The sequence below is a fragment of the Strongylocentrotus purpuratus genome, unplaced genomic scaffold (genome assembly GCF_000002235.5).
Source record: "Strongylocentrotus purpuratus isolate Spur 01 unplaced genomic scaffold, Spur_5.0 spur5_scaffold_6, whole genome shotgun sequence".
NCBI lineage: Eukaryota > Metazoa > Echinodermata > Echinoidea > Camarodonta > Strongylocentrotidae > Strongylocentrotus > Strongylocentrotus purpuratus.
Genome location: NW_022145612.1, coordinates 36509849 through 36532897, shown reverse-complemented (window position 1 = coordinate 36532897; position 23049 = coordinate 36509849). Strand labels below are relative to the sequence as shown.

The window sequence follows — 23049 nt, the reverse complement described above, 5'->3', positions numbered from 1 at the left end:
AATAAAAATTGTCTTAATGGTTTATAATCAGAAGATTGTAAATGCCCAATTATGGTAATGTTCTACCCCCACCCCCACTCCCCCCCCCCCCGAATGAACCTACGATATTTAGTGGCCTCAACTTATATATTTTTTCCCATCGCAGATGTACATAGGCCCCTATAATGTTAAAAGTATAATGACATATATTCATCTCTTGTATTATATTCCCGTATACATCATGCTCATATTCTGAGAAATATTTTGATGCTCAGTATTTTGTTTATCTGTATCAATTTACATACCAGGGGGCGCAATTGGTCCATGGCCCCTGTTCATTCCCCCAAAAGGCCATCCACCGAACTTAGGGGTCAAGACCTAACTCTATGATTTTGTGTGTCTGTCAGCCCCCCCCCCCCCCCCCCCCCCCCGGTCCCTCTCCATCCCAACGAGTCTGACTGGCTGTATATAGGTCAGTCTCTGTACATATGAGTTCCTATAGGCCTATATACACCAAAGGGCAGATAACAAACAACGTTTAACCTTACATAATGTTTGTATTGTCTAAAACAGATAAGATGAGCTATTTTGATCACTCTGTCTACAAACCTACACCATATCTCAGTCGTAGATATAAAGATCCAGCCTTCTTTAAAAGTTTGTAATGAATACCACACAAGATATCAAATAATCACACTTTTGCCATGCACACTTTTTTTCTTTTTCTTTTCAAATTCATTACTTCTTTTTACAACAATGCGTCATTGTAAGCTTTTTATGAAAAACATTTTGAAATTTCAGTAATAACTTAAGAATTCAGTTGAATACATTGTACGGTACTTTAATTGCAACCAAAGATTGAGAAAATAAAGATTATTTTCTCTATGGATAGGTTGATATAGATGGATGCAGGTGCGTACGCAGGGGGATGTTTTGGGGGTTAAACCTCCCTCAATGTTTCTGGCAGTGGCGGATGCAGGGGGGAGGGGGGAGAGATGCGCTCTACTGGGTCACTTTTTCACAAAAAACTCTAAACATAGGTCCCACCTTTTAACAAAAATATCATTAAAAATGACCCCAAATGACCCCTAATAATTGGGTATATAGGGGTTTTGAGGCTAATTGAGCGGCACACCCCCGTCCAAACCAAATTTGAGTATCCCCCCCAACCCGGGGCCCGATCCTTGTTGAAATTCTGAGTTTTCATTACAAAATCAAATACCCCAATAACATATTGATTGGTTGTTTGTTTGTTTGTTTGATTAATTGATTGCTTGATTTTCTTTTTTTTTGCCTAGTTAATTGATTGATTGCATCATTTTACTGTGGATGGATGCACTAAACAGATCGAGAGCTAGAGGCATCGACTTATTGGGGCAGCAGTTCAGGAGCTGCCCCAAAGTGCCTTGCAGGCGCAACCCTGATTGTCTTTGATTAGTTGGTCAATTGAAATTACACATTGTTGAGTAAAATAGGGTGGCTGTGGTAGCTAGGGGGCATAATGCATGCCTAAGCTTTGCTCTCTCGACTTGTAGGATAATTTATGTCATAAATAGCATTTCATACATTTTTCAGTACCGTAATGGTACAATAGTCTAGAAATAAAATCATTTAGAAATTATCTCTTTTATAAGACGTTTAAAATTTTCTAAAAAGACCTAAAAATCTGATCTATTTTTTAAGAAAATCATGAAAAAATACAAAGTTGACACAGCATAAATATTTTAAAATAAAAAAATATAATAAAACCACTAGCATACGGAAAAGTTTGGATTAGTTAAAACAACGTCTCTTTTCAAGAACTACAGGTCCTCCGAATTATATGCATGTTATTCAACTGTACCGCGATACGGTAGGGTTAGGTACCGGTACTACACACGAAAACAGCTGACGAGAGATCATGGACGGACCAACACTGCCAACTTATTCTGGTGCTATACATCCAGATATGCAGAAGGAAAGAGATTCTGCATCATTCCAGAGAGATGAAATGACTCTTCTTTTGTTTGATGGTTCAGAAGCTTTGGAGAGGAAGAGATACATCGGTAATTATGTTATTCTTTCCCGCACTTATACAATTCCGAGCTCTACCAAGGTTGAGCGTGTGCCCGCCGCAGCTTGTGCCTATCCCTCTGGGAGCGTGGCTGGTAGTGGTAGGCCACGTCTGGTCGCCTACTTGTTGGGGGTTGTGTGTTACTGTGAGCATGGTTAAAATTAGTGTTAGGATACCTTGCCTTAGACCAAAAATTCTGTCTCTTTCGTTAGAGACAGAAGCCGACCATAGGGTCTGCTGTGCAAACTTTACTGGCATGTTGACATGATCGTGCCAGTAAAATGTGCACTAAAATAAATTTTAGCGGATGCACATGCATCCGATGCTTCCACTTATCAGCTTGACTGTATGCATTTAATAGTTCTTTTTCAGAAAATTATGGGTCAAAATACAACTCTGTGTTGACAATCTTGCGGCTGTATTTTAAACTGTCACTGCTCACGAAAAAGACGTTGAAGATGACATCATTGGGACCAGTGACAGTTGGAATATATTTTGACCCAGAATGTAACTAGTTCAGTCTTTGTGTGGCCATGTTTGATATGTAGACTATTCCCATTTGTGGTAAGTGGTAACTTTGCCATAAATGGTAACTCCATGGAAAGCTTGATTTGATCGGCTGTTGAGTGTGATGCTGTCATGGTACAGTAGTTAATATTAATGGCAATGTTATTATCGGCGGTAGGTTTTATGCTTGGACTCTGCAGAGTACCTAGACCGAAAGCTTCAGTCTCTATAATCGTCGGTTGTTCCACTGAGACTACGTCTGGCTCCACTAGACCTCCGGTTATAGAGACTGAACGACTGCCTATGCCAGCCTGTGTTGAACTTATTCCGCTAGATTTTAGCCGCTAGGCCCCTCCCACAAACTTGCCACGGCCGTATTGTTATGCCCCCAAAATCCCCCAAAATGTCATTTTACCTCGTTCATTTCCAATTTTAAATTAGGCCTAGGCTATAATACATCAGTTCCACTTACTAACTTGATTGATATAATCCGTTTAATGGTCCCTTTTAAGGAAATTATCGGTCAAAATCGACATCCATGTTGAAAATCTTGCAAGCCGTGTTAAACTCTCGCTGCCGTCAATCTCATCCCTTCTAGTCTACGCCGAAGGCAAAATGGTTATGAAGGAAAAACTGTGCGCCATCTACACGTTCGTAATGGCGTTATCACAGTTTTTCCTTCATAATCATTTTGCCTTCGGCGTAGACTAGAAGGGATGAGATTGACGGCAGCGAGAGTTTAACACGGCTTGCAAGATTTTCAACATGGATGTCGATTTTGACCGATAATTTCCTTAAAAGGGACCATTAAACGGATTATATCAATCAAGTTAGTAAGTGGAACCGATGTATTATAGCCTAGGCCTAATTTAAAATTGGAAATGAACGAGGTAAAATGACATTTTGGGGGATTTTGGGGGCATAACAATACGGCCGTGGCAAGTTTGTGGGAGGGGCCTAGCGGCTAAAATCTAGCGGAATAAGTTCAACACAGGCTGGCATAGGCAGTCGTTCAGTCTCTATAACCGGAGGTCTAGTGGAGCCAGACGTAGTCTCAGTGGAACAACCGACGATTATAGAGACTGAAGCTTTCGGTCTACAGAGTACCATGCCACAAATCGTACAGTGAATTAGGATTAGTGTCAAGGTTACTATTACTAGGGTTAGGCGTATGGATGGCTAGGTTATGGTTATAGGGATACTTGTGTGGTGGGGTATTCTGTAGTTCCCAAAATATCTTTTAAAGTTGACTTTATTTTCACAGGTTTTTAAAAAAATATTTCTGATGTTGAAATACTTGTGAAATGACACATAATTATTTTGAATTTGCAGAGTCTATCATTGCAAGCGATCCACATTTTGACCAAACTGGTCGATGTACGCTGAGCCCTGCTGAAGCCTATGATCTTTCCATCAAAAGATCTGTACGATGGGTGGCCATCCAAGAGAAGTACAACCTGTATCAACCGGATGATGGAGCTGTCGTGGGAAGGTGGGATTTACTGATTTAAAATTTACCAATCAACCAAAAATATTTTGCTCTTAAAGTGTAAAGGGTTCCATGTCGCTATACTGTTCAATATGTGACCCGGCACCACAAAACCAACAAAAAGTCGCAACCAGCGATTCTCCGTAATCAGCTAAAATGTCAATTTAGGTGAAAAAAATAGATTTTTGTTTTTTTGCATTTTCTGAAAGAGTGGTCTTTTCTGTACCTAGTATCAAAATTTGGAAGTCTAAAACATAGTAGAAGATGTGTTTTAAACGGTTTTTCTAGACCAGTTTTTTTCGCACAGCCTTCGGTCTCTTCCAAAATTTGATCACTTTTCCCGAGCGAAATTATCGTAGTCCGGAAATGGTCGGTCGTTGCTAACGGGTCGTGCTACGCGGGCTGTGATTGGTCCGTTATAGCAATCAGTGTGGCGCGCCATTTTGTTTGTATCCGCTTTCACATCCGAGTTCCAGATTTGCGTTCGTCTGATATTCTCCGTTAACGACTTCGAGTAGCTTGAGTTGTTGCATTTTCAAACTTGTGATAAAGGATGTGATAAAGGATGAGAAAGAGTTGTTGCATTTTAAACTTGTGATACAGGATGAGAAAGAGTTGTTGCATTTTTAAACTTGTGATAAAGGATGAGAAAGAGTTGTTGCATTTTAAACTTGTGATACAGGATGAGAAAGAGTTGTTGCATTTTCAAACTTGTGATAAAGGATGAGAAAGAGTTGTTGCATTTTCAAACTTGTGATAAAGGATGAGAAAGAGTTGTTGCATTTTTAAACTTGTGATAAAGGATGAGAAAGAGTTGTTGCATTTTAAACTTGTGATACAGGATGAGAAAGAGTTGTTGCATTTTCAAACTTGTGATAAAGGATGAGAGAGAGTTGTTGCATTTTTAAACTTGTGATACAGGATGAGAAAGAGTTGTGACATTCCCTAAATAATTTTGTTTTCATTTCTGTGCTTCCAAATTTATTCTCCCATAAGAGTTTTGAAATCAAGTTCTTATTGTAAACACACATTCACACTCTTGATATCATCATTTTACTTACAGCTATCATAATTCTCCCCCTTCTTTTCCCTCTCTGTCTCTCTCTCTCATTCTTTCTATTTTTCGTTATTCTATGTTGGTGTCTTTACTGTGTGTCTCCTGCCTTTCTTTATTTTTATACCACTTTCTGGCTGGTATTTATGAATTGCTTCCATTAATTATCATCAGGATGGCTACTGGAAATGATAGAGCAAGTCATAGTAAAAATACTTTGAACCTCCTGTGAGAAAGAAAACAGTATGGGAATTAAGTATAAAGCAAGTTCATAATGTGGTTACAAATAATTGCCCAGATGTATACAAAACAAGATAGGTGACAAGCAGTGTTATGTAAGGGGGAACAAAAAGACTCCGGGTCCACCATGAATAGGCATTGTCTAGTGCAGGTGTCTCGGCACTATGTTGCAGTTCACTTAATCTGTCCAATTACAGCTCTATACATTTACAACATAATAACTTTTGAAAGACTTAAGTCCACACATTGAAACCTCAGAAACATAATGAACAGACTATGTTTGACCATCAGGCCAAATTTCAGCCTAATCTGAAAATCTCTTCTTAGTGGTTGCTATGGCCTTTTGATTCACCCTTCTATTGATTTCCCTGTGGTTTGCTTGCTCCGCATGCTTGAATAGCCCCAAACTTTAAAGCTCTCTTTCTCACAATTTAATACCAGTAACCTCCCTCACCAGCTCTTTTCATTCACTAAATTGAAAGGGTTAGGAAGCTTCAATTTAGACAAGTAATATACCATTTTAATGAGGAGAACTTCTTCTTTCATAATCAGATGAAATCAGGAAAATAATTTTTTGCGACTTTTTGTTGGTTTTGTGGTGCCGGGTCACATATGTGAGTTTACAATATCAATTCTACAAAAAGATATTGCAATTTAAATACATTATTAGTGAATAGTAAAACATCTTGTCGAGTAGACGAGATGGCGCACGGATGGAGCCCTATACCTGTACAGGTTTTTTAAAATGTGATCCTTTATTTCTTTCATACTCCTTAAACGTTTACTTTAAGAATGCTGGTTAATTTTTTGAGGTTTGTTTTTATACATTCTAGGTATACACAAATTATTTTTTCAGTTGATTGAGACCAGTCAACACATGTGTGTGCACTTGCATAGAATAGGGCATGCAGAGAAACCTAGTCAGACTTGGTTTCCATTCGTTGGGCTTTAAGTTATCCATTATTTTCTTTATAATACTCCCTAACTGTTCACCTTTAGGATGCTTAATAAAGATTTTTTATGTTCTTTTTGTATAGTCCAGCTATACATAAATTACCTTTTCAGGTGATTGATACTGTTTGGATGTGTTTTTATTCTGTCATCTCCCTAGGTGTATGAATCAAGATGTGGGACTGTTCATCCACCAGCTGATGTTCATCCCAACCATTGAAAGACTAGGGACTGAAGAGCAGAAAGCAAAATGGCTGCCTATCGCTAGACAGTACAAAATAATAGGAACCTATGCACAGACAGAGCTGGGCCACGGTAAGCTCACAGCAGATCCAGGATTCATTTACAGAGGAGCTACAAGATAGTCAAAAGGAATGTCTGACAGGCAAAAAAAACACACATATTCCCATCATTTTTGGCATTTAAACAAAGTTTTAAGGTCTAAAATGCTGCAGGTAGAGCACAATCAGATGGGTTTTTTTTAAAGTAAAGTTTGCAATGTACCCCCTCCTACTTGATCTGCCAATAACTTAAACAGATATGCATTCATTCAAAATTATTTTTAGTTTAGTTTAAAACACAGTTCTGTACATAATATTGTCACTGGTCATGAATTTTGAATATCAAACTTATTTGGAAAGGCCAAATACCAAAAATAAAGTGTTTCTCATCTCCGCTTGCCTCCTTTTTGGCAGCCAGCTCCTTTTTAAAAACTATTTACTATTCAGAAGAAAAGAAAAAAGCCTGTGATATAAATTTTGTTTCAATAGCTTCTAAAGTGATACAAATCAATAGTTTTGTCACACATCGCTTCAGTATACTCACATAGGACAATATCTGTGAGTTATATATAGGCTTGGCCAGCTTTGATTAGCATGGCAGCCATCTTTGAAAAAAATAGCAAAAAATAGCAAATAGTAATGCCCAGCCCTCTCCTTTTTTTTTTAAAGTCTGGACGTGAAACACATTGTTTTTGTTATTTTGCCTAAGAAGAAAAACACAGTTTTTCCAAGATTATGCTTTTAAAGATATTCTCAGGACAACAGCAAACTTCAACAACTTGAAATTTATTTTCAGCGCACTGTAATAGTCTCCAGGCATACAACCTTTTTTTCCCATAACACATAAAGTATCTCTGTGAGACTCTGTAGACACAGAAACGTTAAGAATGATAATAATTCTAGAATTATAAAGCCCACATACAGCCGATTATGGCACCCACGGTGCATAAAGCAATCAAGAAATTACATGAATGCAAATACAAAGTTTACAAACACTTATCTTCCAAATGTATAATGTGATTTTTGTTGATTCTTCCTTAACCTGCAGGTACCAACTTGAATGGTTTGGAAACCACTGCCACATATGACGAGAAGGCCCAAGAGTTTGTTCTCAATGCTCCAACATTGACGGCAATGAAATGGTGGCCAGGAGGATGTGAGTGTTTATCTACTTGAGGAGGAAACATCCATTCAGAAATTGTAACCTTTTATGGAATAATTTGTATTTTCTATATATTGATCTATAGGGCCTACTATAGACAGGGCTCAAAACAATTTACAGATTTGGCTTGCAACAAAGGTCTGATGCATATTGAATGAGCACTGTAATATAATGAAATGTGAAAAGTATTACACTTATGTTATCGCATATATATATATATTTATATATATATATATATATATATATATATAAAGTAATATGAATTTTGATCAATTGTGATAAAATATAATTTTAATTGACCATAAAACCAGAAATATCTGCAACACAGAACTTGCACAAATTTTTAAAGACAAGAGACTTCGCGTATTGTGATTCAATTGTGATTCAGTGAAACTGTTAGGAAACAGAACCAGCTGTAAAATTTACAAACATTTGATGCCCACAAACTTTTTAGTACTACAGTAATCATACTGGATATTTTATGTGATAGTACAGAACCATTGCATGTGATTTTACTTGGGTTTCATTTCTTTTTTCTCTCTGCAGTGGCCAAGTCATGTACTCATGTTATTCTAATTGCCCAGCTAATTGTTGGAGGAAAGAAACATGGTCCTCATTGCTTTATTGTTCAAGTTAGAAGTCTTGAGACTCATCAACCTCTCCCAGGTAAGAAGTGTTTGTGCTTTGTGAAAAGGCCACTGAACACCTGGGCCCTGTTTCATAAAAATTGATATCAATAACAAGTTACAAGCTACTGTTATAAGCCACTGAAATCCTGGCATCTGATTGGCTGAGAGCAAATTTGTCATAGAAATTTAGCAGTTGTTACAGAAAAAAGTTTTATGAAACAGGCCCCTGGTCTGACATTCAATTTAATATTTATGTCAGATATGCCTGATTTTGGATTGAAAATGTGATGTCACAATGGCCATAAGTAGGTATTTTGGCTTAAGGTTGGCTTACTAAAGTAGAATATTTAGATATAACTACATGAGCCACTTTACTTACCTACATGTAAGCTAAATGCTATAATCCTGATATGATAAGTTTTGATTTGAATTGGGCCCTGACCTAGACCATACATACGGAATCTGTAATTATAAATTACTCTTTAAGACAATAATATACTCTTATTGTGAAAACACAATCTGGTTGTTAAAGGGCAAAGGGCAACACAAACAATTCTCTCTGGTTGTGAAGTGCTATATAATTTAGAGATCCAAGTTTGGAGACTTCTGCTCTTAAAAATCACTACCTGAAATAAGGTTAAAGCAACAATTTTTATTGATTTAGATCACAGGCGTGACTGAGAATGGTCTTTTTTGGTCAAGAAAGCACACTGAAAACACTGTAATCACTGTACGGAAGAAGTGAATCTGTTAGGTTCTAAGGAGGAATATCAATGTTTCTTTGTATATAGGTGTCACACTTGGAGACATCGGGAGAAAGTCATCATTTGATGCCATTGGTAATGGTTTCCTGATCGTGGATCATGTTCGTATTCCTCGTCTCAACATGTTGATGAAATACGCTGAGGTCAGTGATCCATTTCTCTTTTCTTAAATCTTGTTCAGATGTGACTTGGTAAACTGTGGGTATTTAAAATCTATAATGACATTGATATAAAACACTTCACACATTTTTGTCTTATAACACAGAGTTCAGGGAATACGCATAGGACATTTGTTGCACACAGTTGCCATTCATCAATGAAAAACACCGCAATTTACCACTTCATATCTGAAAGAACCTTTAAGCCTTGTTCAAATGTAGACGTTTTTTACGTTTTAGTCAACAATCATTGACAAGTTTAAATGTTGATTTGTTATGGATCCGAAACCTCCTGCCAAGTTGTTTAGAGTGTATAGTATATATACCCTATACATTTGATAATAGTTCTCTGTGGCAATCCACTCTTGGTTCTAATTAGTTCACCGATGAAAATAACGATCAGCATTGTCAATATCAATTTCATTATTATTGCTGTTATTACCATCATCATCATAATCATCATCGGCATTGTCATGCTCATGCTCATGATCATTCATGATCATCGATGTCCTCCTCCTCCTTCTCCTTCTTCCCCGGCTTCTTCTCCTGATCATCATCATTCGTAGTAGTAGTAGTATCATCATTATTCTTTCTATCTTCCCATAGGTTACTCATGATGGTGTGTACAATCGGCGTGGTAACCCTAAGCTCACTTATGGAAGTATGATACTTGTCAGGACTAAGATTGTAGAAGCCGCATCCTATGAAATTGGCAAAGCCGTCACCGTGGCAACACGATACAGCGTCATCCGCAGACAAGGTTCAATAGACAAGAAGTGAGTCTGGTGGAATACATGTATTTTAGTGATAGCATGTAGATATTACCATTGAAACAAATATATATAAGATGATAGCAGTATAATCATTGTGAAGTTCTAATCCATTTTATGTAAAGCTAATGGCACCCTTATCCATTCAAATGATTATGAAGGTATTTGAAGAGTAATCCTTTGCGCAAGGGGATATTTATAGTCTACTATGATATTCTTCAAAATCGACATAAAAAATAATATTAAGAAAGCTTACAAAAAATCATTTGGGGTCATTTTTCCGGAACTCGATCTCATTATTAACATCCGTTTGTTTCTCATCCCTAGTGGTCCTGAGGTTCCTATACTAGATTACCAGACCCAACAACACAAACTCTTCCCTGGCATTGCTGCTACTTATGCCTTCAAATTTGTCAGCTTGCGTCTCAAGACGCTATATCTCAAAAACGAGGCTAATCTTCAGAAGCTCAACTTCACTTTACTCCCAGAGGTAGTTTTTTTTCCTCTTTTTTCCACTAAGTTAAAAGTTCTTTTTTTTTGGGACAGGATGCAAATTGCTCTGAACAGGAGTCATATTCTGAGGGTAGTCTAAATAGGTAAAGTTGATTACTTGTCATGTGATTTCATTTGATATGAAACTACCTCAAAGCTGTTGAAAGGAAAGTTTATTATTGGTGCATAAGTAGTGGTTCTACTGTGAGGTTTTGGATTGATCAAGATTTTAAATGGAAGAAAAAAAAAATCACTGACGAAAATGACATGCCTTGTACGCAGGACTGGAATTATTTGACAACACACATATGTGGCTTGGAATTTTCTTATGAGGATATTTGCAAGATTTCAATAGCATAGTTGAATTTTCACAATTTTCATGGTTTTATTAGTAAGGGTTTTTGAAATTTCTTGCCTCTTCTCCAGCTTCATGCACTGGCTTCTGGTCTGAAGGCACTTACAACGAGAGAAGCCACGCTTCATATTGAGACCTGTCGGTTTGCCTGTGGGGGTCATGGTGTAATGTTACAGAGTGGGCTCCCGGACATGTACAACAAATTTTCCGCTGCTTGTACCTATGAGGGTGAGAACACTGTTCTACTTCTGCAGGTTGCAGGGTAAGTACATAGACAGTGATTTCTAAATGCTAGTCGAGTCCAGCCTCGAGGCCATGTTTGACTGGCCTAGGCTTCAGACTGAGTCACATGTACAAAACCTGTGGCAGACAATATTTTTGCTGGTTTTGTGACTGGAACTGCCAGCCTTAACTTCATCTCTGCTAAATACACATTCATTTGTGATACCTAAGTATTTTTGGAATGATTTTAGTGCGTGTGTTCATTCAAAGTGCTTTATTCGAACAAAAACAATAAATGCAAGATTTAAACTACTCTTTTGACTTGCTAGTGTGTTCATTCCAATATACATATAGCCAGCCTTCTTTGTCACTGAGCTTTTGTACAGTTTTCAAAATGAACTTCTAAGAGTGCAATTAAAAAATTGATGTGAGATATCCAGCATGGATGTAGACTTTAAAAAAGAGATAATTCTTACTGTTTCTTGAGAAAAAAAAAGTTGATCGGTATAGTAAAAACATTATTTAGTACTCAAATTTTTTGGTGGGGTATGCTGCGTGCTCACAGCATTTAAGGGTGCAATAGCAATCATTGCCTTCTTTCCAACTCTTTGTTCAGGTACCTGATGAAGACGTTAAGTAAAGCGCAAGCAGGAGAAACCATCCAGGGACTCGGTGCGTATCTCACAGAGGAACCGCAGAGTAGCTGGTCATGTGACCAAGCGGACCAGTCACTCAATGCTCAACTCATTATAGATGCCTACAAGCACAGAGCACAATGGTTAGTACAAGTAACTTGAGATGGATAAATGAGCAATTCATTTCTTTAGGCTGATCAATGGCGCGCTTGCAAGTAAAAGTACCGTTATGTGGACATTTTTAAAGGGGTACTGGACAACACACTGGACACCACACTGGACCTGCCAAATAGTGTGACAACACACCTGATGGGGGACTGTTTTTCATGAGAAGAAGAAGGCTTTTGCCAAGCTTTTACTGAGTTTATGGCACATTATTGGTGTGAGGGGGGTTTATTTCACCTGTGATGATGGATAGTCGGATGAATTCATTAATCTGATACCGTATCATCAATTAGCAGTGAGCCTTTAATTGCTTTATGAATTCATTTTTTAAAGAACTCAGTAAATTGAATAATTTTCTGTTTGCTCTTGGTTGTTAATCAATGAAAATATGAGGAAGATATAAAGACCAACAGAGATTATTCAGAGCAATCTGGTGGTCCTCATACTTGTGTAACATTCATACATTATGATTACATAGAGAGAACAGTCAACCTCCTTAAAAGTAACTTGTATAGAAAGACCAATGTCTACCAAAAAAAATTGTTTCCCTTGAAGCCGTGTTTGTCATTGAAAAAAAATATTAATAGAGAACCTATATGTGAAGACCAACTGTCTAGAAAGACTACTTTTAGTGTCTTTTCTATGCAGCTTTGTCTTAAGTTTATATGAAATATGAAATGTTGCTGCATTATGTAAGTTGTACAGTCAAACCTGCCTTAGCCACCACCTGTATAGGAAAACCACCTGTCTGTAAAGACCACATTTTTTGTTTCCCTTGAATACCTTTCCCATTGAAACCTGTACTAAAGGAACCTCTACATATAGACCACCTGCCCATAAAGACCACTTTTATATTTCCCTTGAGTGGTCTTTATGTAAGGTTTCATTGTATTTATCTGTGCAGGTTAACTCGTAAAGCAGGAGAGCAGCTTGCTCAGAAGATGGGGCAAGGATTATCTCAACAACAAGCCTGGAACAAGTCTAGTATTGATCTAGTCAAAGCTTCTCATGTAAGTATCATCTCCAGGGTAAGAAATGTTCTTATGTAAGCAAAGAGAGTACTAGTATTGATCTAGTCAAAGCTTCTCATGTAAGTATTATGTCCAAGGTAGGAAATGTTCTCATCCTCAAAGAAAGTAAACAAAAATTGTGTGAAGCTCTTAAATATTTATAATTATTCAAATGGGAATCCCAATACCTTTGCTGCTCCTGTGCTTACTGCAAAGAAGTTAGCATCTGAGGTCTTTTTGTTTAGCTTTTGTGATTTCTTAATAAATAATAATAAATACAAATTAGACACAGGTTTTTTCACAAGGAATGTCTGATCTTGTATTCAGCAAGAATTGCTCTATTGATATTCTTGTGTGAAGTTAATGTTATAACATGAGCTGTGCTTTTCAGTGATGACCATCAAAATGATTTCTAGCCTGATCTGTCTCATTATGCGTCAAGTAACGCCTAGCTGGAATGCTCCCCTGGGAGTGGCAATTGTGCACACAGTGTGTGCAGGCAAGCACTGAATCCAATGACCGGGGTAATAGTATATTTGTAAAGCGCTTAGAGACATTGTATTACCCGGTATTAAAGCATTATATAAGAGCGGAATATTATTATTATTATTAATATCGTCACTTGACTTCAATGTTCTTTTACTTATCAGGCTCATACCCAGTATTTCATTGTGAAGGCTTTCTTTGATGGTGTCCAGCATGTCGAGGTATCACAGGACACGGCAGCAATACTCAATACTCTTAGCTTCCTCTATGCCATCTATCATATAGAACAAAACTCTGGAGAATTCATTGCCGTAAGACACAGCTTATCTTCCTAGACAATAATATTGATTATTCTCATAATTTGTCGGCTACTAACACAGTGAAATTCAACCTAAATGCCATTTATAGGTTTTCTGTATTGAAACTATATTGATCTTCTGTGATTGTTGCTGTGATTATTCTCTTGACATTCGCTATTGCTGTAAACTGATTTCTCAAATTGTCAAATCCAAGCTATTCTGTACCATACCTCACTAAGCACATTTTAAGATTTTAGTATACATGTATCTGATCAATTTATTCAATGAACAAAGTTGCTAGAGCCAAGATCAGACCAAATAAGAATTGAAATGACACATTTATTGTCAATGTATATTCAGAACTCAACAATACTTGGTAGCTTTAATATGGGACAGCAAATTGCCAAATACCTTGGGCTTGCCCAAGTTTATAAAAATAATATTGTACATGTATGATTGATAACAATAATCAATAAATTTATTGCTAATTGAGTGATATTTTCATCTTTCTTTTTAGGATGGGTACATGTCCAATGAGCAACTGAGTTGGCTACACAATCACTACCTTGATCTTCTTGCTGTAATCAGGTATTCAAATCAATACTGTTTGTTGCGTTTACATGCATTATTCACAGAAAAAAATAAAATGTACATGTGACATGATACATACAACATAAGAATAAACATAAGAATAAACATATAGCACTTCAACATTTACATTATATAGATATTTTTTTCTAAATTTACATTATATTCAATGGTTGTTCATATATCCAGAGAAATTAAAAAAAAAATATTACATTGTAATTATTATTATTATTATTATTATCAATATTAATATCATGATTATTTTTATTATCATTGTTGTTATCATAAGTTTGACTCATTATATATTATCATTATGATAAAATATAGTTATTAAGCAAACCATAAACTACAAACAGTAGACAAATGGATTCACATTATGGTCACTTCTTGTCCAGGTCTCCACTTTTACATGGTTATGTATTCTAAAACTCAGACTGCAGGTTGCATACATTGTTGTTGCTATGTCAGAAAATCAACTGACAATCTGACAATGGGGGGGGGGGGGGGGGGGGAGGGTCATCACTAGAGACTGTTGCAATAGAATTTTTCATGAAATTGAAACATACTGTACATATGTGAACTTGTCTATTGGAAATTTAAAAACGTTTAGGCTGATGTTTTCATTTTCTACTTATGTGAGGAGAGCAAAACAAAATTCCTAAATAGCGTTTGTGTCGAAGTAATTTTATTACGAAAGCCATTTTTGTTTCAGGATATTAATATCAGTACTAAATTTGTGTTAATTTGAACAAATATTTATGAGGTAATGAAATGTTGGAAACAGCATTATCACTGTAATTTCTAACAAGAGGATGAAAAAATAAATTGTAAAATGTATACTTTTATGTACAATACCTCATATATCTGTTCTGAACACAAGTGGAAAAAGGGTTTAATGCTATATTTAAACCATTTTATATTTCAATAAATGATTGATTTCTGTATCATTAGACCCAATGCAGTGGCCCTGGTTGATGCTATTGATATTCGTGATGAGTTTTTGCAGTCTACGTTGGGGTCCTACGATGGCAACGTTTATCAGCGGATGTACGACTATGCCAAGACTAGTCCTAGGAACAGAACGGAGGTGAGAGTACAAACTACTGTAGAAAGATTAACATGAGTTAAAATCGTATGTTTTATAAGATTTGACTTTTGGTCACTTTCCATGCTTTTCTGCACACACATGCAATTGGCACAAACTATATGCACCAATTGAAGCAAGAATTGCCCTGTGCAAAAACACAATGACTTTGCTAAAATATCCATTTCCAATCTTGATTAGCTCAATGACAACTATTTTATTACACTGTATAGCACACGGGTTGGGTTATTGGAAGTTGTTATGTAGATTTGGTTTGATCACCTTCCTAGGTACATATTATTGCAATTATTATGATTATATTCTCATTTGTTTTAATAAGATATATTAAAGAGTAATTGGGTCAATGTTGGTGACATACCAGAAATAAAAACTATGGCTCCTAGCAACCCAAACAACATTTGCAATTATAATGAGTATATTGTCATTATTTTAATGTTTTTTTTTTCTGTCTTGCTTTGAAGGTGCATGAGACATACTACAAGTACATCCGACCTCTACTGAAAGGAATGATTGCCAAGCTGTGAGTATGCTTGGTCTTGCCAGTGGAAGAGCTCCTCCAAGAAAACATCATTTAAATCATTTGAAACCTGTTATCAAAAATGTTGTGAACGTTGCTGGTTGCAATATATTTCCATGTTACCTATGAACAAACAGGTGCAAAAGCATTGATTGTTTCCTGTCAAATTATGTAATGAACAACACTTTAGATGTGTGCTATAGAATGGTGCTACTGTAAAAACAGAGACTTTCACAATTTGCACAAGATGATATTTATTGCATTAAAAAATATTAACAAATCTTCCACAGATATTCTGTTATGTACTAGAAGATCCCATTACTCAGATATAAGTACTTGCCCCTCTCCCATGGAACAATTAAAAGCATACTTGTTCCATGATTAATATAAAAATCATGAACTATTTCTCTGTTATATCTTGAGGTTAGGACATTGTAAAACAAACACACTTCCAAATTACGTGATCAAACATAATTCACGCCATATTTCGCACAATTTGTGTTAGTCTTTTTTCAAGACTTTTCTCATCCATTCATAGACTTACTGCAGACTGTTACGTGTACATGTATGAAATATGTATCAACACATCATTCTCTTTCCACATCAAACTTATGTTCTACAAATAATGCACAGGTGTGAGTGCGTTATGGTCGATGCAGCGCATGAGGGTATTTACTATGGTGCAATAAAATTCATGAGGTGAAGATCGCCTGAGGTGGCATCTTCAACCTCACTTCCACTGTCAGTGCCCATGTTAAGGATGTCACCATCTTCAGTATCTGAAGTTTCTGGCACCTCCAATTCTACGGAGGCCACTACCGCTACAGGCGCAGTATCTGGTCGCCCACCTAAGATGTCTTCCAGCTCGTTGTAATACCTGCATGTCTTTCGGGCCCATCCAGATGTCCGATTGTTATCCTCGGCGCGTCGGAAAAACTCCCGTAACTTTTTCATTTTGTTCTTGATTTGAAGTATTGTCCTTTCATAGCCACTCGCAGCCATCATCTCCATTATCTTTCGCATGACTATATTGTTCTTCACCGTACCGTCTAGCTGATCCTGAATATTCTGTTCCTTCCAAATTCCCAGCAGACACAATGTTTCCTCCTCACTCCACCAGCTCCCTCTGTTTGCCATTCCACTGCCGACACTGCTGCTAAATTCCTATTAATCAAAAGGAAATAGAACTTAACATTAATAATACTGCTTGCACTGAGTGACAGTCCTGCCAATGTACAATAATATACATGTATAGCATGAGTGTTGAAATGTCTCCTAAATTGATGTTCTTGATCTGTGCAAACTTTTCCAACTTTGAACTTTGACCTTTTTGTGCTAGCCGCATCCGAATCATCCAACAATTTAGATAATTCTTCGTCTGAGAGAAGCTGGAAAAACAAATCGCAGCCGCGATTTGCCATCTTGTTTGTGCAGACAATGTAAACAATCAGGATATCAGTGCTATCGATTCCGATATCGCATATATTGTGTTGATATTGCGTGCATCCAGTAAAAAAATCTAAACAGTAATTGACCAATCAAATTTCAAGGATTCTTCTACCCATCTTATAATGATTTCTGTTGGACGGACACAAGCTGATAACGATACTCGCTAATTCTGTGTGTATTATTAGTAGTCGTACCCTGTGAACTTTTGATTGTCACTGTTTGATGTGGAGGACTGTGAGTAAGATTGTGAACTGCAAGGCTGCGCCCACTTGTAGAACTAGGACTAGTAGTAGTAGTGGGAGGATTTAGAGCTACACCTAGACTTTGAGTTTGAGGACGGTGACTTGTAACATAGCTGCTATGACAGCTGACCGCTCATCCCTCTCTTTCTTTTCTCACTTGTCGTGCTGTAGTGTTTCAGCGAACTCGCACTGCGATGACCACTCATCCTCATGATATCTCGTGTTTCAAATCCTGCACCGTCGAGAGATGAGATGCATATAGCTCTCAAATGATGGTTGGTGTACGTCTGCTTGCACCCTGCCTTCTTGGAAATCTCCTTCACCTTGTTGGCAATGGTATTTACACCAACAGGACTGCTATCGTACCCTGGGGCTCCATCTTGTTGTGGGGCTTTACTCTTAGGTTTCTGCCACAGAAAAGTGCACTTTGAGTTCAACTTTGAGACGTACATCAAGTACGACTTTACAGGGCATTTGTCATTCATGGGCATCTCGTACATTAACCCACAGTTTGACGAGTCATCTTCATCTTCCCTGTTATTCTTTGTCAGACAATCTCTCTTTGACATATACCGACGTCCATTTTCATCAGTTGTAACCGTGAAATGGGAGGGCTTCATTGATCGGATGTTCTCCCATCCCTGATTACAGAAAAAGGTCATGATGTCTACAAAAACCTTATTTTGCAGACCAGCTGGAGTGCTGCAGTCCAACTCGCTGCTTGCCTAGTCTTCTGCATGTCTGATACCGGATGACATCCTTGTGCTTCACATTTCCTCTCCCGTCTTTCTTCAACTTGACCAGCACAGCTTTGAAGACCTTGTTACTTCTCGGGAATTCGCCCTAGTCAGTAATATCAAATCCCTGATCATGATCCAGAAAGTGTCACTGTAACGGCGAGGGATGATAGTAGCCCCGAGATCACCGAGGCGATGATAGTTTGTATCCATTGCCCGAGTAAAGGAGGTTAATATTTGTTTTATATCCCACATCGGCAATAAGGTCTACTTTAAGTGAATTTTACATAATAAAAAGACAACTAGGTTTTCACTCGCGGCATTCTGACTCTGCAGACAGTATCGGTAGTGTTTCTATGGATTGCTTTCGTACTATCGTACGCCCCTATGATCCTAGTTTTTATGTTGACTTGCGCCACGCCGCAGCGCTATATAGATAATGCATTAATAGGTCTAGACTCTTTATGTCAGCAGCATAGTATAGCCATAAAAATCTAACAATTTATTGATTGAAATGAATATTGAACTTACCTCACTTGTTATCTTTCCACTGTCTATAGTCCACGTCAATACTTATAATTAGCTTCCAATAATGCCGAATGATTTCGGCAACAAACATTGCTCAAAACCGTGAACGTTTTAATTCAGTTAATAAGTCAATAAAACTGGTAAAAATCTGAAAGAACGATGAACTTGTCAACACATAACATATCATGACTTTCTTAATTCAACTTCATGTCAGCTGTACCAACTGGTGTGTCATGTTTTACATTTGCTTTACCCTCAGATTTCAGTTATGAAATAACTGATTTGAATTCTCGTTTAGACTTTGAGAAAGCTTTGTCTTTAACAATTTCAAATTCATGTGATGACAAGAAATTCCTCTGAAGGCCGTATCTGAATGCTCGCATTGAATTCTTTGTATATAGATCTCCATTTCGATTTCTTCCTCCGGCATAGAATTTACAAAGAAGACTGTCGAGAAGTTTAATATCTTGTCCCAAATTGTCAATATGTTCAGAAAATCTGTTAAAACCTTTGAAGCATATTTGAATTGTCTTCTAGTATTAGCACTGTCAGCATTATCCAGCATATTATTCAATTCTTCATCGGTAAGAAGTTGAAACCTCAGGTGCTCCCGCGCATCACTCATGATGATCGTTGAAGCCTAAATAGTTACAATGATGTAAATCCATCATTCTCAGTAGTCTATAATCCGATATTATCCAAATGACAAATGTTTAGAAGCAAAAAAAGTCCAACTTGAGTAAAATTCTATAGCATAGACGCTACTTTCAATTTCAAGAAGCTGAAGACTTCAAAGAGAATGTCAGGTTCCATGGAGATCGCTCCGAAGAGCCTTCTCTGAAGAGATGGCATCAAATGCAAGGGCTGATTCTGCACCAGCAACAACTCCTAGCCAGTTGCTCCACAAGTAAAGCTTAGCTGGAGTGCTTTTCTCACTGTGTCATTTGACCACTTTGAACCTCCGGTGTCCGTTTGGCCAAGTTTGACCAATTGATCTCCATTGAAAACTTTTGCCACATTAACTTCAAAGTTAGTTTTCTTCTGTTGAAGTTTCCATTTCTCTCTACGCTCCCTCGCCAGTTTCCTCTTAAGCTTGCTGATTTTTTTCTTAAACTTTGTGCATTTGCAGTAAGCACTCTCAACAACGCTTGTTCCATCTGACTGCTGTAACAGATAGTCGGCTTGAGGCTTGAAGCTGCTGCGGTGTTCGCTTTTCCATGTTCTCCACTGTAGGAGGTTTATCCACTGAATCACCTGGAAAACGCACAAAATATATTGAAATTTAACAAAGATGTGTTCGAAATCTATTCCAAGCATGCAATAAAAATACAGTAGTATAAAATAAAAATGCACAAAATATATTGAAATTTAACAAAGATGTGTTCGAAATCTATTCCAAGCATGCAATAAAAATACAGTAGTATAAAATAAATATCTACAGATTTTTCCAGCCATTGAATAAAACTGTATACAACTTGTCACAGATTATTTCATTTTTTGTTTCTTGTGAAATGGCATTGTTCTTGCTCTAATTTTGATGAGATTTTTGCACACTCGAATCTCTATCCATCATGGCTCCAAAACGAACAATGATTGGGTCATGACCACGCCCGTTCCCCTGCGTTATGCGACAACTAGGTAGCCAATGGGCATTTGCAATAAACATTCTCTCAGACTCCTCTTTTGTGAAACCCAAATTTTTTAATTGTGTTTCTGACAAATTTTAACTACTCTCTCTCATCTTTTTTTCCTCAATTCCATATATGAGCAAGTTCATTTTAGGATCATGAAGCTCAAGAGCCATTATCATTCCAAGTTTTCATTCTTCTTCTGCAATTTAGGCAGAGCGTCATTTGTAATATAAGATTAAGCATTAGAGGAATATTAAAGAAATTCTTGTTCAATTTCAGGTCAAATCTTAGGTGAGCAGACATAGGGCTCCCCATCATGATCATTAAAATAATCATAGGTCTTGTTTTTAGACCCCACGCCCAGGCCCACGGCTACAGACACAGTACAGTACACAGCATGCACTTACGAGATCTTGGTTCAAAGAGTTTGCCACCCCTGGCAGGTTTGTTAACATGAACTAATGACTGGCCACAAAAATCATTCTGCCCTTAGCTATTGATAGGTATAATTATAGTTAACCGATTGACTTCCGAATTCTCTAATTTCCCTTGGCTTAATAATATTAGATCCATCCAGTAGGCAATGTAATAATCAGAGACATACATGCCTTCACTTTAGGGGTAGATATCTTAGTAGTTAAGTTCAGGAACTTACAACTTAAAGCACTCTATTGCTGGCTCAAGACTTTTGTAGAAATCAAAGCTGCTGTTAGTGAGTATTATGAATGTAATTGCGATGGAATGAAAAAGCAATAGGAACAAACAGAATAGGAATCTTTTTTTTTTGTCTCTTTATATGATTGTTTGTTTCATTTTAAGGACCAGTTTGAAAACAAGTTTTACATAACATTTCTTATTTGACCGGCAATAGATAGGTACATTTATTCATACAACATGAATACATCATGATATTACCTAAACGCATGAATGATAAGCAAAAACATTTTCTTTAGAAGAAGAATGATAACCCTTTACCTCCCCATACAACTTCAATTAAAAAGAGATGCTGCTAACCATTATTAGTAGCTACATGTAATTTTACCCTTTTTTGTCTCTGAAAACCTTTCCAGCATCACTTTCTGCATTTCTATGCCATCTTTTTTCTTCTTTTCTTCTTCCTCTCTCTTATGAGGTTGGATGTTGTCACCATCCAATTCTAGTTCTTGGAGCTGTTCAATAAGTTCTCTTATTTCCTTTGTTAGATCTGTCTCCTCGGGGCTTATGCCTGATGCAGCCCTCTCCTTGTTTGCATTCACCCTGTGCCGTGTCACTAAGGCCTTGTGTTTGTCCCTTACAGTTCTTTGAGTGAGGGCATAACTGTGTCTTTCCTGTTTTAAGGATGAGAAACCATGGGCTAGATCTGATCCCACACTTTACCTTGCTCTGTTGATCCATGTCTGTACAGGAATGGGTTTTGGCTGACAAGTTCTTTGAGAAGTGCCAACTCCATGGCACCCGTCCATACAGACTTCTTCCTGCAATGATACAACAATTGATTAAGAAGTAGAAAATAACTTTGTGTTTCTGTAAGGGTAAATGCTTAATATCAGCTGAGGATGTATCCTTTAGTTCTGGTGAATGACCTCAACTGCATTGTTGCATTCTGAGTACAGCTTCTTCTTCTTCACTTGTTGAGGCAGTAGCCTGCAATGTTGTGAAGTCTTGCAATGGAATGTCAATTGAATCAAAGGCCTGCTCCTCAATTTCAGTTTGTTTTGTTGGCTGGTTGAGGAATTCTGCTAGGTACTTGCGACATCTTGTTGGTAGCTACCTTTAGAAGGACATTTCAAATACTGTGTGACTGTGATGATTTTCAGAGCTTGTCTGAACTGAACTCAGGAGCATAGTTGCTTTCTTTTGCCAAATCATTTAGCACAAGGGCTCGCCACACCTCTCGCATGAATTTGGTGCCGGCATTTTGGCTAGTCTAATCTTGGTTAGACTAGGATCTTTAACATTTATGAGGCATGGCTCTCCACGGGACCTCCGGCTTTATGTCTCATTTCTCGTTAAATTTATACCCCCTACATAATTTTGCACAAGAGAAAGCTGGGTTTCAACTTTTATTTTTGAATATGCCAACAAAACCATCTTCTGTCTTCAAAAAATTAGGAACATACAATTATCAGTTCACTCTAGATCCAGTACATGTACATATATTGGACTCTGTTCATTCAAATTTTGTAGCTAACTTTTGCATGGCCATGCTCTTGCTCCATAATTCACCTTCATTTTGGGTTCTTGTCATTCAATTCAATTCAATTCAATTTCAAATTAGGTTTCATTCAATCTCGTCAAAAAGTCCAAAGACTGAAAATGCGAATTTACATCATACATACAATTATATAAAAAAGCATTCAAAACATATATATATATATATATACATATATATATATATATATATATATATAGGACACAAGGTAGATAAATAAAAACAACGGAGAAGTGAATATTCCACTGACGTTTCGGGCATAGCCCTTTATCGAAGTGATTCAAGCATGAACAACAATATACAAAATCAAAAATATATAGGCGACGCTTGGTAGTCAAG

At 37.2% G+C, this 23049-nt stretch overlaps 2 protein-coding genes across 2 annotated transcripts; one reads left to right on the top strand and one right to left on the bottom strand.

Moving 5' to 3' along the window:
• Positions 1–1863: 1863 nt before the first annotated feature.
• LOC580036 (peroxisomal acyl-coenzyme A oxidase 1-like) lies at positions 1864–16181 on the top strand. The gene is made up of 15 exons (XM_030972627.1): positions 1864–2024; positions 3872–4031; positions 6434–6588; positions 7603–7710; positions 8263–8382; positions 9137–9252; positions 9874–10043; positions 10365–10527; positions 10956–11146; positions 11723–11884; positions 12811–12916; positions 13567–13713; positions 14219–14289; positions 15241–15376; positions 15856–16181. Exons 1-15 carry the CDS (start codon positions 1880–1882, stop codon positions 15916–15918), a joined length of 2013 nt encoding a protein of 670 aa, XP_030828487.1. The 5' UTR covers positions 1864–1879; the 3' UTR covers positions 15919–16181.
• A 1360-nt stretch (positions 16182–17541) lies between these two features.
• Positions 17542–18552, bottom strand: LOC115919264. The gene has a single exon (XM_030972628.1). The coding sequence runs from the start codon at positions 18262–18264 to the stop codon at positions 17719–17721; it is 546 nt and encodes a 181-aa protein (XP_030828488.1). The 5' UTR covers positions 18265–18552; the 3' UTR covers positions 17542–17718.
• Between the last annotated feature and the right edge of the window lie 4497 nt (positions 18553–23049).

What these genes read in the sequence shown, in the direction of transcription:
- LOC115919264 (XM_030972628.1), bottom strand. Translation starts at nt 18,264, where the DNA reads ATGACCTTTTTCTGTAATCAGGGATGGGAGAACATCCGATCAATGAAG.
- LOC580036 (XM_030972627.1), top strand. Translation starts at nt 1,880, where the DNA reads ATGGACGGACCAACACTGCCAACTTATTCTGGTGCTATACATCCAGAT. An exon ending in GGAGAGGAAGAGATACATCG is followed by an intron (nt 2,025 to 3,871) that starts GTAATTATGTTA and finishes TTGAATTTGCAG; the next exon opens with AGTCTATCATTGCAAGCGAT. An exon ending in ATCTAGTCAAAGCTTCTCAT is followed by an intron (nt 12,917 to 13,566) that starts GTAAGTATCATC and finishes TTTACTTATCAG; the next exon opens with GCTCATACCCAGTATTTCAT.